Genomic DNA, 13,807 nt, shown 5'->3' on the forward strand with positions numbered 1-13,807 from the left:
CGACTCTTTGTAGTTACTTTTGATGTCACATGCTTCAGTTTATCCCTGAACTCTCCAACTCTCAGAAATCATTTTCTATCTTACTGTGTTTAGTGCCATGCTCTAGTCGTATCTGTGCCAACAGCTCTTTGTTGGTATGGGGCAACGTATATATTGTATTATATAATCTTGTATAATACATGTAGTCTTGCGTAAATATGTAAAATGCTATAAGATTTATATTCACATTTGTTTCATAACAGGAAGCTGAGGGCCTCTAGGAATCCAAGAGTTATATTAAGGTATTCTCGGAAGTTTGGTCCCCACCAATCTTGATCTCAGTTCCAACATTATATGAGTAGATGCTCTTAAAGCTCACAAAGTACCAACTATTTAAAAAGCTTTACAAGTACCATTGGTTCAAATCATTGTGTGTTCATAATGTATCATGTGTATTGTATTGAAGAGGGAGGGCTGAAAAATTTGGGGTATTGTAAGTTCAAAGGTATTGCTGAAGAGTTTAGTATAAAAATATTGTCCATTTTTCCATTTTATAGAAGAAAAGATACCAGGTTTGGGGACTACATATCAGTGTTCCTATCTGAAAAGGGTATTTCACATTCCCTGGTATCTATTGGCAGAGTATGAGCAAAGGTAAGTAGTGCTATGCTGTTAGATAATATTTAGTTCATTTTCCAGCACACCCTACACTAGACAGACACCAAAGGAGTCACTACCTGCGTAGAGATCAGAGAGATGTTCAAAAAGATGGACTACAGAGCAGAATTCCTGCTGTGCTGCTCATTTCTAGAATGCTAGGTTTTATTCGAATTGATGTCTTCACTGGCAAAAACCTGGAACGTGCTCTGTGTCTTCAAGATATCCAGAGAGAGGATAGTTACATTGCTCAGAGGACTCTGACTGAAGGAAGGGCCGCCTCTGACCTGATAAGGGTATCTCGGTAGAAAGTGGAAATTCCTTTGTCAAGATATAACCTGCTAGGGGAAAAGCAGCAGGTGACAACAGCAAGGAGCTGAGACTCTGAGACCAATGGCTGTGAGTGATGCAGCAGGAAGCTGATGTGTATAATATTAAGAAACTGGATGCTCATTAGTTGATAAAATCCAGCCTCAGCTCTGGCCTAATGATTATTGGCTCGTTCCCTAGATTTCTGTCTGGAATTCTGGTAATTACCCTAGTAAAATGAAAAAAGTCCTTAGACCTACAGACATTGCCAGCTTGAGGGTTTCCATTAACTCATTATTTTAACGACTCTAAGAAAATATGTTATCCATTCAGAAAATTTTGTTAAGAAGGTAATATGTGATAGACATTATAAAAATAATGAACAAAACATAGAAATATCTTGTCCTCATTGAATGCACGTAATGTTGGCAGAGATAGAAAATAAACAAGATAAACAGGTAATAATGTGAAAAACTGAACATTGGTATGATACTACTTTGAGAAGACATGAAAGGATCCTAACAGCAAGAGGAAAATTTGTGGGGGACAATCCAAGAGAGATGGTGGTGGTCAGACACTAGATATATGTTCACCAGCATAGGACTTGTGCCACATTGAGTACAGAATGTGGAAAGAGAGAAAAGGCGTGTTTCAACAAGTTACAGATGTTTAGTTCTTGTATTAAAAGCATGTAAGTATGGGGAAAATGTCATCTAGGATATTCCTTTCACTATTCTTTGGAATTTGTTTATATTTGAAAATGCTCAGAGTAGAAAGTTAAGGAGGAAATCCATAACCATAGACACTTGCTAAGCAGTAGTCCAATCAATTGCATTTTAATTTGCTGTGATATTGGCATTTGTTGTTGTTTTTAATATAATAAATTCCACATATACACTCTTTCCAAGACACTGTGACCACATCCAGTAAAAGTTTTCATTTCCTGATGATCAAATCTATCAATGACCTTTAGGTTTTGAATTGAAGATGCCTTTTAATGTTACAGAAGATTTCAGAGCAAGATAGCTTTTGAATTCTGTGATTTCCCTAACACCAAAATAGTTATGTTAGGGAAAATTCCTGTTTGTACATAATCAGTGTGACTGGGTTATTGGTTTTGATAGGAAAGCAGGTTAGCAACCCACAATTTTTTTTTGTATTAAATTCTTTTATTGGTACCTTGTAGGTATACAACACAATTACATTTCTCATTGGGAATTGTACCTTTACATCATGCATCTTGGTTCTTATTTTTTCCCCATTCCTAGCCCTCCCTTCACGCCCTCCACCCTTCCCTATTTACAAAGACTTTATTTCCATTTTTTCCATTTCTCATCATTTTTCCTTTCCCTTCTTTCCTTTCCCCCGCCCCTCCCACTACCCCTACCCCTTTGGACTTTTTCTTCCTATTTTACATTATCGATTATTCATTCTAATCATTGGTACATTTTAGGTATACAATATAATGACATTCATCATTGGAAATTTGCACCTTTACATAGTCTCTCTTGGTTCTTATTTTTCGCCCTTGCCCAGCCCTCCTTTCAACCCCTCCAGTCCTCCCTATTTACAAAGATTTTGTTCCTATTTTTCCGTTTTCTCATATTAATCCCATTCCCTTCTATCTTTTCCCCTAGCCCTCCCACTTCCTTCCCCTTTGCCCCTTTTCTTCCTATTTCACATGACCTATTACACATTTAGTCCTTATTCACACTTTCAGTTTCTCACACCAGAGAAACTATTTGGTATTTACACATGTGTGTCCTATTTATTTCACTTAAGAGTATCGCCTCAATGTGCATCCACTTAGTTATAAATGTCTCTAATTTCTCATTTTTTATGGCTGAGTAGTACTCCATTTTATTAAAAAACCACATTTTCTTTATCCAGTCTCCAGTTGATGGGCATTTGGGCTGTTTCCAAGTTTTAGCTATTACAAACTGCTCTGCTATGAACATGGGTGCACATATATCACTGTGGTATGATTCTTTTAATTCTTTGGGGAAGATCCCCAGCAGTGGACTAGCGGGGTCAAATGGGACTTCCAGTCGTAGTTCTTTGAGGTATCTCCGTACTGATTTCCACAGTGGTCGTACCAGTCTGCACTCCCACCAGCAGTGGAGCAGGGTTCCTCTTTCCCCACAGCCCCGCCAGCATTTGTTATTGGTTGATTTCTTGATAGCAGCCATTCTTTCTGGAGTGAAGTGGAATCTCAGCGTTGTTTTCATTTGCATCTCTCGAATGACCAGTGATGTTGAACATTTTTTCATGTATTTATTTAGCAACCCACAATTAAGTGTCGAAGTCAGTATATGGGCCAGTTCAAAATGAATAAATGTGTGTAACTCATATTATTATGGGAGATTGTGATGCTAAATTGAAGCAGTTTAAAAATAAATCAGTTTCATGTAGTGAGAAAAAAATGGTTGTTAGAGTGTTTTAGTAAAGGTTACGTGCTTCCTACAAGCCAGTTTCAGATCAACCTGAGAGTAAGGCAGCTCTTTCAAAAATGAACAGCAGCCTCTCTAAAAAATAAAATGCTTTAATGAAAAGCATGAACAGCTGATGAGGATCTATTCTTTTAATATGTAAATAATAGCTCTACATGCCAGGGATTTAGCTCAGTGGTTCTGCTGCCTGTCCCATTAAGCGCAAGGATCCGAGTTTGATCCCTGGTACAAAAAAAACCAAAACAGCTCTACAGTAATGGACGCTAACAAGTCCTAAACTGCAGAGTCTGAAATAATGGCCCTTTAATGAATTGCCCACGTTTCTCTGCAGGAAAAACTGTCTTCTGTTAGTCATTGCCTTCTATGCTTCTACAATTGCTAAAGAAGGCTTATTTAGCCAAAAGAGTTTCCTTACTCTGGGTTCTGATTATGCTGTGCTTCCCTCAATGAACCGTGAAGTAGAGGAACTGTGAGAAAAATTGTTCCAAAGTCAAATCCTCTTTTCGCACCAATCTCTGGATTGACTGGCCTAGACCCTCTCTGAGAGTGGGGACAGTCAGTCCTCCAGTGCCATTCGTCAGGCACATTGGCCACTTGACACTTGGAGCAGGGCCCAGGTGGTGGCTTGGTGGAGTTACAGGCCCAGCGTTCAGTCTTCTTGCATTTAAAGTGGGAACCTTTTAAAAATTGTACTTGGGCATCCCCCTTAGATGACTGGGGTGTGTTTAAAGCATTGCCAATCATGACCGCTACAATTAGGGCCTTTTTCCCTTAGCCTTTGTCTTTTTATCTTCCTCAACATCCTGAATGTCGAACACAGGAAAGGCCATTTCCAGCGGTTGGGTCATATGGGTCTAGTGCAGTTCCTGAGTATTTACCACCTGAGCATTAGAAGGGAAAGTTGAGGCTCCACCAGTGTGGTTGCTGTCCTTAAGCAGGTGGGAGCACCCTGTATCCTTGAGAGACAGGTGGGGATCTGAGGACAGGACCAGTAATGACATCAACTTCCTCTTCCTCAGGGACCTCTCTAATTACCATAGTTTCTCCAGAGATAGTTACAAAAGCCTTGAACAGAAGGGACTTTGCTCCATTTTCTACACTTTTTGCATAAACAATCTAACTACAAACTAGTATCTTAATTTAAACCGCCATCCTTTACTCATCTGCCATTCCTTAGTTCATACTGGACCCAAACTATATTGCAATAGTAGATACAAGTTGTTATTTTTTCAGAATGGCTGGGTCAAATCTTCTACAGTGTTGAAGGATGTAGCCTAATGGCAAGGTCGCTGGTATCTGGGGGATGTTTTTTAGGGTATTTACTATGGAGGGAGAAAATTAGATCTGAGGTCCTTCATAGGGCATCCCCTACAGAAGGAGGCAGGTCCATGAGTTCACAAAGCACCCTTGTGATACTCAAGCACTTACTAAGCAGATGTCTCTGCTCCAAGCTCTGGCAGTGTCACCAGTGTCTTCCTAGAAGAGTGGAGCTCCCAGTGACTCCCTCGACCTTGGGACTCTCCATGATGTGGCCCACTAACTCCTTAGGGAGAAGAATAGAAGCCCCTGGGGGTCGCTTAGCCACTTGAGAAGCAGCAGATTAGGGTGGAGCCCTCCCACGGCTTCCAGCTCCCTTGGCCACCTAGGAAACACTGTCTTACACTCATCCTGTCAGTGCTTTGTTTAAGGCAGTAAAGGTGGGAATTTAAAGTAATTATCTGAATTTTGAAACAAGGAGGGGATCTAACCTGAGTCCCACAGTTCTCTGAAAGCAAAGGCTTTGGGTTTTACCTATAAGGTTGATTCACTCAGCATTTTTATGCTCCCAAACCACAATCCATGTCCATTCATTCACAAGACTTACAAAAATAATATACCAGCTTTTTCTTTAAATCTCTTCTTCATATCTTCAGATTACAAGACACCAACAAATAGAGTGGGCACAGGAATCTTTAGCAACTTCTCAAAATATTGTTCTTTTATTTTAATGGGCCTTCAGGTTTTTCCACACTCTGTGAAGCTGAAACAATCTATCTTGGAACCCTCATGTTCAGACCTCTCCTCATCTGTCATTTCTCTTCTGTTCCTAGCAATTCTTTGGGTTGGATTTGTGAACAAAGTATTTTTGAACACTTGTTCCAAGGTGACTTGTTAAGAACATCAGAGAATCTTCTCTTGCTCTAACACACTGACTGAAGGAAATAGCATAATCTTCTAAAGGAGTCGTTCCTGTCATTACTGGGATTGGACACCAAAGAGAGAGGCCTAAAGCCTCTTTGGGAAATGAAAAGGCTGATAGGCAAGAAGAGCAGCTTTGCAGCCCCTCAAGACCCTAGCCTTGTTCCCAGTTCCTGAGGAACCATTCTGGTCCTTCCTCAGGGGACTCAGTGACAAGCTATAAAAACTCTACATGGGAAGTGTTCTCTTGGATTTTCACAGGACTAAGACTCTACTCCTGTGAACCTGTAGAAGACCAAAGGTTCCTCTTCAAAAACCAAGACTACAGTTCTGCTTTGAGTACAGATCACTAATGACCCCTAATCCATCACAATTTAGATAGGCAGTGGTAGCCTATCTAACATCATTTTGCATCCAGATGCTCCTGACAGGTTCACATCATCCTCAGGTAGTTGGAGACTACATAATCCCCAGTAGGTAGGGCCTGTGGTCCCCTTCTGCAGGAAGCAGGTATATGAGGACAGATACCTCCACTCCTTCAGCAATCCATAAAGGATTAGGAGGATTTGTATCTCTTGGGGAAAATGAGGCAGGAGATTAGGGCATGGCAAAGTGGCTGGGGGAATTGGGTGTGACCTGTCAATCATGGAAACTTGTTAACCATGAAGATTCAGGAAGGATGCAGAGCAGTGTCTGAGCACTGCACCTGATACTAATCAGGGAATGTGGTCTTCAGTTCTTCTGGTGTGGGATCTTCACAAGAGCAAGCCGAGCCCCACACCTGATGCTAATCTTTTGAGATCAAGCAGGTGTTTGATGGATGGCTTAGATCGGATGTCAGAAAGAGGATATAAAAGATGGTGGCTATCAAGCTTCTGCCTGGTGTGAGCCTTTTCACCAGCCTACCCTGATGCATTCTGCAAGGTGTATTTCTTTTCCTACTTTCAACTTGCCCACACTCACTCTGCAGAGTAGTTTTTCTTCTTGAGCACTTCTTTTGTGCTTATTTTTTTCTTACTTTGCCCCAAATAGACATTAAACGTTCACATTCATCAATTATTCCATCCAATTCTTTGAACAGGACAAAAGAGCCTGGAAAGGACAATACCCAATAACATCATTTCTATCCTTCTGTCACTGTCTCTATATCATTCTCACTTTTGCTTTCATTTTGGTCAGTATGGAGAAAAGTTTGTTGATTGTGTTGATTTTTCTTTTAAAGAGCCAAGGTTGGCGTGCATGCCTGCAATCCTAGCACCCTGGGTGGCCGAGGCACAGGAATCACAAGTTTGAACCTAACCTGGGCAACTTAGTGAGTTAGCAAGACTCTCTCTTAAAATAAAAAACAAAAATGACTGAGGATGATATAGCTCTGTGTGAAGCCCTGGGTTCGATCTCCAGTACAAAAAAATAATTTAGCCTTTGATTTTTATTATTTCATTCTATCTGTTTCTTTTGGGCTCAGCTTGCTCTTTTACTAGTTTCTTAATTAGGCTATGAATTTGAGATGTTTTTCTTTTGTAACTCAAGTGTTGAAATCTATAGATTTCTTTGTATTTTATTGACATGTCTTATTTTGAATCTGAAGTATCTCTTATAGTCTATATAATTGGATTCTACCTCTGAAAAAAATCCAATCTACTATGCTTTTTCATTAGAGTTTTAAATCTATCCACAGTTAATGTAATTGTTGCCATGGCTGAGTTTAACTTTTCCATTTTGCTAACTATTTTGTTTGTCTCATATCTGCTTTCTTCTTTTGCTTCTCTCTTCTTCCTGCACTATCTTTGTTTGTGCTAAGTAGATATTCTTATTGTCTCATTTTGTTTTGTGGTGCTGGATTTGAACTCAGGGTCTTGTGTGTGCCAGCCAAGCAAGTGGTCTACCACTGAACCACACCCCCCATCCCTAGGTTGTTTTTAAACCTTTTTTTTTTTTTTAAGTAAAAGAGAATAATTTTAGAATGATTTTAGTGGTTAAATCTCCAGTACAAATAATCATTTAGGCTTTGATTTTTATTCTAAGAATTATAATATGACCTTAAAATTTCAAAACTGACTTCAAGATTTAAAGATGGCAAATAAACTCATAAAAATATTTAAAATCATTCATCATGAGGAAAATGCAAATTAAAATCGCAATGAGATATCACTATGCCCATATCAGAATGGCCAAAATAGTGATAATATCAAATGCTGGTGAGGATTCAGAAATCTTATATATTCCTGTTGGAATGCAAAGTGATACCAATAAGCATAGATGTGCACACATGTACACACACACACACACACATGCACACACACAAAGCCTGCTCTATCTGGCCATGGGACAAGAAAAAAGGAGCCCAACCAAGACCTAACTGTGAGCCCTGACCTTCACTGCACAAGTGGGTCATCCATAAGCATCCCCAAATGCTCACAGTAGACTCCCTGCTGTCTGCCAATAGCTTAAGGAGACCACTCTGGAACAGAGTTTGGTAGTTCCTTTTTTTAATAGTTTATTTTTAAAATTTATATTTGTTTTATTTTATTATTTAGTCTTTTAAAAAGCAGTGGAAAAGTTTTTTTAAAAAAGTAGAAGTGTTGGGGGCCGGGGATTTAGCTCAGTGGTTTGGCTGCCTGCTGTGCAAGCGCAAGGACCTGAGTTCAATCCCCAGTACCAAAAAAAAAAAAAAAAAAAAAAAAGTAAAAGTGAAGAGTGGGGAGAAACTGGCTCTACAGAGCAAGCTTGGGCTGAGTAAAAGGAGAAAGAAAGATAAATGTACACCCCAGAGAATGCAGGGCAGGATATTGTGAGGAAAGCCTTGACAGCAAGCTCTTCCTGGTGTCTCTGTGCTTTTATACTGTTAAAATCTTGAGGAAACCCATGAGAACTTCTACATACGGGTCCTGAGAGATGGTGCTGGGATCCCATGCCTCCAGCTGATGTCAGATCTAGGCCATACTATTGAAAACCTGCTTGAGTTTTTGCAAGATGTCCACGTGCAGGGCTTTGGGAACTGTTCCGTGCGTGTGTCTGGGATCTTGTAATTAACAAGTCACGCCTACTCCAGCCAGCTTTGCCATGCCCTAATCTCCTATCTCATTTCCCCCTGAGAGACACAAATACCCATAATTCTTTTTTTCTTTTTTTGGTACTGGGGAGACAGGTGGCGGAACCACTGAGCTAAATCCCCGGCCCCCCATAATTCTTTATAGCGTGCTGAGGGAGTGGAGGTCTCTATGTTCTGTACCTTCTTCAAGCTGGAAGGGGCTATAGACCCTACCTATTGGGGATTATGTGCTCTACAACTACCTTGAGGTGCTGTGGCTCACTGGCTGGGTTGAAGAAAGAAAACCCTGTGAGAAAACAATAAGAGAAGAGTTAATGACCGTTGAACTTCACTGTCAGTCCAAATATGAAAAGCATATTAGATTTCTATGCTTTCTGTACCAGCATGGGAGTCTTGCTTTTTGAAGAGAAATATCAAGTTTTCCAGAGGCTCACAGAGTAGCTTTCCCATTTTGGGTGATCTTGTTCTTCAGACAGTTCAGGTGAGATTGACTCTATTCTAGAAAGATGAATCCAATTATCCATCTCTGCCACCTTCACTGCAATGGGTGTGGCAAAGATCATTGAGAAGAAGCCCTTTCATTTTGGCTTTAATTGGTCAGTGGATAGGTATCCTCTCTCTCCAAGTTTTTATGAGGAGTTGGTCTCCAAGACAGACAGTAGATGGTCCTCCTGGGCCAAGAGGTGTCAGGAATTTGTTCCTGTACATTTAGATAGCCTGTTGTACTTGGGCCAGATTAATGAGATATTGTAATAACCTCGTGGTCTCTGGGTCTACTATCATATCAGAGAATACAAGTGGCCTCCCATATAATATCTCAGATAGGCTCAAACGTAGCCCAGTTTTGGGCATGTTATGAACCCTCATGAGCACTATTGGCAGCAGTTGGAGCCATGAGTCAGACATCTCTTGACAAAGTTTTGCCAGTTTCCTTTAGAGTCTGGCTGGCTCTCTCTACCTTTCCAGAAGGTTGATGCCACTAGGAGGAATGGAGGTGGTGCTTTATTCCTAAAGCCTTTGCCACCCCCCTGAATTGTTTGGGAGATAAAATATGGTCCATTGTCATTCTGGAGGGATTTGGGTAGTCCAAATCTAGGGATGATTTCTTTTCTTTTGTTGACTACGTCCATAGCCTTTTCTGAATGGGTAGGATAAGCTTCAGTCCTGCCTGTAAAGGACCAATATCTGTGTAAATCCTCTGTGTGGTGGCATATGAGTGGTCTAATTGCCAGTCCTCTTCAGGGTAGGTCCCTCTCCTTTTCTAATAAAGGAAGTAGTTTGGGCTCTCCTGGGTTATTATAGGCACAGAGTAGGCAAGCTTTGCAGACAAGTTGGGTAGTTGCCACTAGTCCTACTCCTGTGAAAACTCAAGTGACACTACCAATGTAGCATCTCTTCCCATATGGAAGGAATAATGTAGGACTTTTGTAGTCCTCCACTGTGTTCCTTGAGGAAGGGCCAGTTTGTTTTCCAAATACCACCAGAGTCCCTTTTTAATTTCCCCCTGTCCTGATGCCCATTTATTTTCCTGGGGAATATAGATTGGTTTTACTGGTTCCTTTGAAACTTGGAATAAGACTAGAGTCTTAAGGGGCTGTAAGGTTGCTCTTTTTGCTTCCCTATGAGCCATTTGATTTTCCAAGGAGACTTCAGACATGTCTCTTTGGTGCCCTTTATAGTGCATAACTACAATCTTCTTGGGAAGAGGGACTGCCTCTAGGAGTTGTAGAATTTCCTGCTTCTGCTTGATAGATGATTATTAGTCATTAAAGCCATTTTACTTCCAGATTGCTGAATGGACATGAGTATCAGAAAGGCATATTTGGAGTTCGTATAGATAGTTAGCCTTCTTTTTCCTAATATCAATGCCTGTGTAAGAGCTACTATCTCTGCCTTTTGAGCACAGGTTCCAAGAGGAAGATATTTAGCTTCAGTGACCTATTTGTGAACCAATGACTACATAACCTGCTTTTCAATGTCCTTCTTGGACATTGCTACTTCTATCAGTGAACCACACTTCTTCAGGGTGGGGCAGATCCCTGGTGTCTTGCTTAATTGTATAGGTCTAGGAGATGACTTGTTTACAAGAGTGGCTAACTTCTGGGCTGTAGGCATCAAAGAAGCAGGGTTAATAGTAGTGAAAGTTTTTGTAATAACTTCAGGGGTGTCTAAGAGTATGGCATGATACTTAGTGAGCAATTCTGCTGTTAACCACAAGTAACCTTTTGTCTCCAGAATGGCTTTGACCTGATGGGGAGTTAGGACTTCTAGTTTCTGTCCCAAAATTAAAATTTCAGCTTCCTCTCTTAGTGCAGCTGTAGCTGCCACTGTACTCAGGCAGGGTGACCATCCAGTTCCTCTAATTTTTTTTGCAAATTCTGCCACTGGGCAGGGTTCATGTCCTAGTGTTTGGGTCAAGGCCCCCAAAGTGATTCCTTTCTTTTCTGATACATAGAGAAAGAAAAGTTTTCTTAAGTCAGATATTCCCAGTGCAGGAGCCTGAGTAAGGGCCTTCTTTATTTCCCTTTATTTGTCCTTTCTAGAGGCATAGGCCATTGACAGGCTCATATAGAGACTTTGCCATTAGTCCAAAAGTAGGTAACCAGATCCTACAAAAGATGGCCATCCTCAGGAAAGAGTGCAGCTGTTTGGTGGCAGGAGGCCCAAAATCATAGATAGCCTGGGTCCAATCCCTAGTCAGCTATCATTCCCCAGGTGTAAGAATATATCTCAGATATTGAACTTTTCGGAGGGATATCTGAGCCCCTTTTTTGGAGACTTTATATCCCTTCTGAAAAGTTGAGAGTGTAATTGTTAGATAATTTCTGAATTGGGCTACAAACTAGAATATCATCTATACATTGTAGAATGGTTCCCTGTTTAAGCTTTAAATTTCTCAAGTCTTTCTCTAGTGTCTGAGCAAAAAGGTGAGGACTGTCTCTAAACCCCATGGGACAACTGTGTTGCTGCTTTTCTCTTGAAATGGAATTTTCCCATTCACTTCAGATGCCCATTTTGGATTGGATCTTTAACTTGCGGGGCGGTCGTCAGAGTTTTTAAAAGTTCTTTGAATATTCTAGATGTTTAGTCCTTTGTCTGAGGAATAGCTGGTAAAAATATTTTCCCATTCTGCGGGTTGTCTCTTTACTCTATTGGTGATTTCTTTCACTGTGCAAAAACTTTTTAATTTGAAGAGCTTTGTTTTCTTATAAATAAAATGAGGATGGTCATGAGAAGTAAAAATTACAGAATGGGTTATATATATATATCTTCCATGAGGTCAGGTGCTTTGTATTTGTTCCTCTTTACATAGTTACTAATATTTTTGTTTTTTACAGAAGACCCCCAAGTGATTAAATGACTTGAGGACAGCCATATGATTCATCTGCATAGGAACTGACCTACAAATCTGAGTGCCTAGTGTATACTCTGTCCATGTAGTGCAAGATCACATTTCATGTAGGGTCATTTTGATACTTAAAGAAGATAATCATTTTAAGTGCTAATAAACTGTATTGTCTGATGTATACGGAAGAGTATGGTCCATATGTTCTCCTACTATGCCTGTGTCCGCCCCTTTGTAGGCCACAGGTGTGGACCAAACAGACCCTTGAAGTCTTCCCACCTCTCACTCGTCCTTCTCCGCTGTCGTATTTCTAACCACTCATCTTCTCACTTGTACTTCTACCCTCCTTTGTCAGTGCCATTAAACCCAATCTAGTTTCCTTCTCTAGGGCAGTAACAAAAATAAGACAGAGCTTCAACAGCTACAGAAGAAAGAAGACTACAAGGGGCTTGAGACCTGAGTGGGAGCTAAATCCTGAAAGACAGGGATATGTAATTGGAGTGTCTGAGACAAGACATGCCACCAACACCAGGACAGAGGGCCCTGTTAGAACAATGGCAGAAGAGGACTGAACTGTTCTAGGTAGGACAGGAACAGAGACAAGGGAGGAACTTAGCGTTAGGTGTGCAGAAAATGATCGCACTGTAAATAATCCCCCGGAAGCCTTTTCATGGGTCTGGTGTGCAGTAGTCCTCTCTAATCCACAGCCTAACTTTCTGCAGTTTTAGATACCCATGATCAACTGTGGTTTGAAAACATTAAATGGAAAATTCCAGAAATAAACAATTCATAAGCTTTAAATTACACCCTGTTCTGAGTGCAGTGTTCTAAGTTCATCATCATTTTGAGGTAGTTCAGTCTAGCCTTGAACTCACTATGTAGTCCAGGCTGGCCTCAAACTCACAGCAATCATCCTGCCTTAGCCTACCGAGTGCTGGATTATAGGCCTGCATCCAGCTTGCAATGATAAAATCTTGTGCCATTCTGCTCCATCTCATGTGGAACATGAACCATGCCTCTGTCCAGCATATCTACACTCCCTGTGCTACCTACCTATTGCCCACTTTGTGACTATCTCAGCAATAAGATTGGCTACTATGTTGTCACAATGAGTTTAAGTCACTTTGTGTTTACATAACTTACTGTAATAAATAATGTTCCCTAGGGCCGGGGATTTAGCTCAGTGGTTCTGGCGCCTGCCTTGCATGCGCAAGGTCCTGAGTTCAATCCCTGGTACCAAAAAAAAAAAATATTCCCAAAGCACAGGAGTAGTGATGCTGATAATTTGAATATGAAAGAAAGGCCATGAAGTGTTTCCTTTAAGCAGACAGATGAAGCTGAAATAAGTTATTTTGAGAGTATCCACATTCACATTTTATTACAGTATATTATTATAACCTATCTATTGTATTAGTAGTTATTGTTAACTTCTTACGTGCCTCATTTATAAACTTTTTAATAGTTAATGTGTACAGAAAACTGTACAGTTGTTCCTCAGTGTCCATGAAGGATTTGTTCCAGGACTCCTGCAGCTATCCAAATCCATGGCCATTCAAGTTCCTTATATAAAATGGAATGGAGGTTGCGTATAACTTACACACATCCTCCCATATACTTTAAATAATCTCTAGATTATTTATACTATCTTATATAATTCAAACACTGGTTATATTGTACTGTTTAAAGAATAATGAAGACAAGAAAGTGTACATATTCATTGCACATGCAAATAAACACTTTTCAGTCAGTGTTTTGTTGAATCCTTGATTATGGAACATGTGGAAATGAAGAGACACTGAGTTTACAGGGATCAGTACTATCTGAGATTTCGAGGAT

General features: G+C 40.4%; 1 protein-coding gene across 5 annotated transcripts in view; it reads left to right on the forward strand.

The window, feature by feature from the left end:
* Positions 1-13,807, forward strand: part of LOC101703649 (nuclear envelope pore membrane protein POM 121-like) — a 78,732-nt gene that overhangs the window by 7,321 nt on the left and 57,604 nt on the right. The window contains exon 2 of one of the 5 annotated variants that reach the window (XM_021242654.2): positions 12,360-13,671. The exons of 3 other annotated variants lie outside the window; for them this stretch is intronic. In XM_021242654.2, the coding sequence (XP_021098313.2) occupies positions 12,360-12,367 (8 nt within the window). In that variant the 3' untranslated portion in view covers positions 12,368-13,671. One more of the 5 variants, XM_004836760.3, reaches the window with a different exon arrangement.

The sequence above is a fragment of the Heterocephalus glaber genome, unplaced genomic scaffold (genome assembly GCF_053883595.1).
Source record: "Heterocephalus glaber isolate CG9 unplaced genomic scaffold, H.glaber_assembly_v1.0 deba00001606, whole genome shotgun sequence".
In the NCBI taxonomy this organism is placed as follows: Eukaryota; Metazoa; Chordata; class Mammalia; order Rodentia; family Bathyergidae; genus Heterocephalus; species Heterocephalus glaber.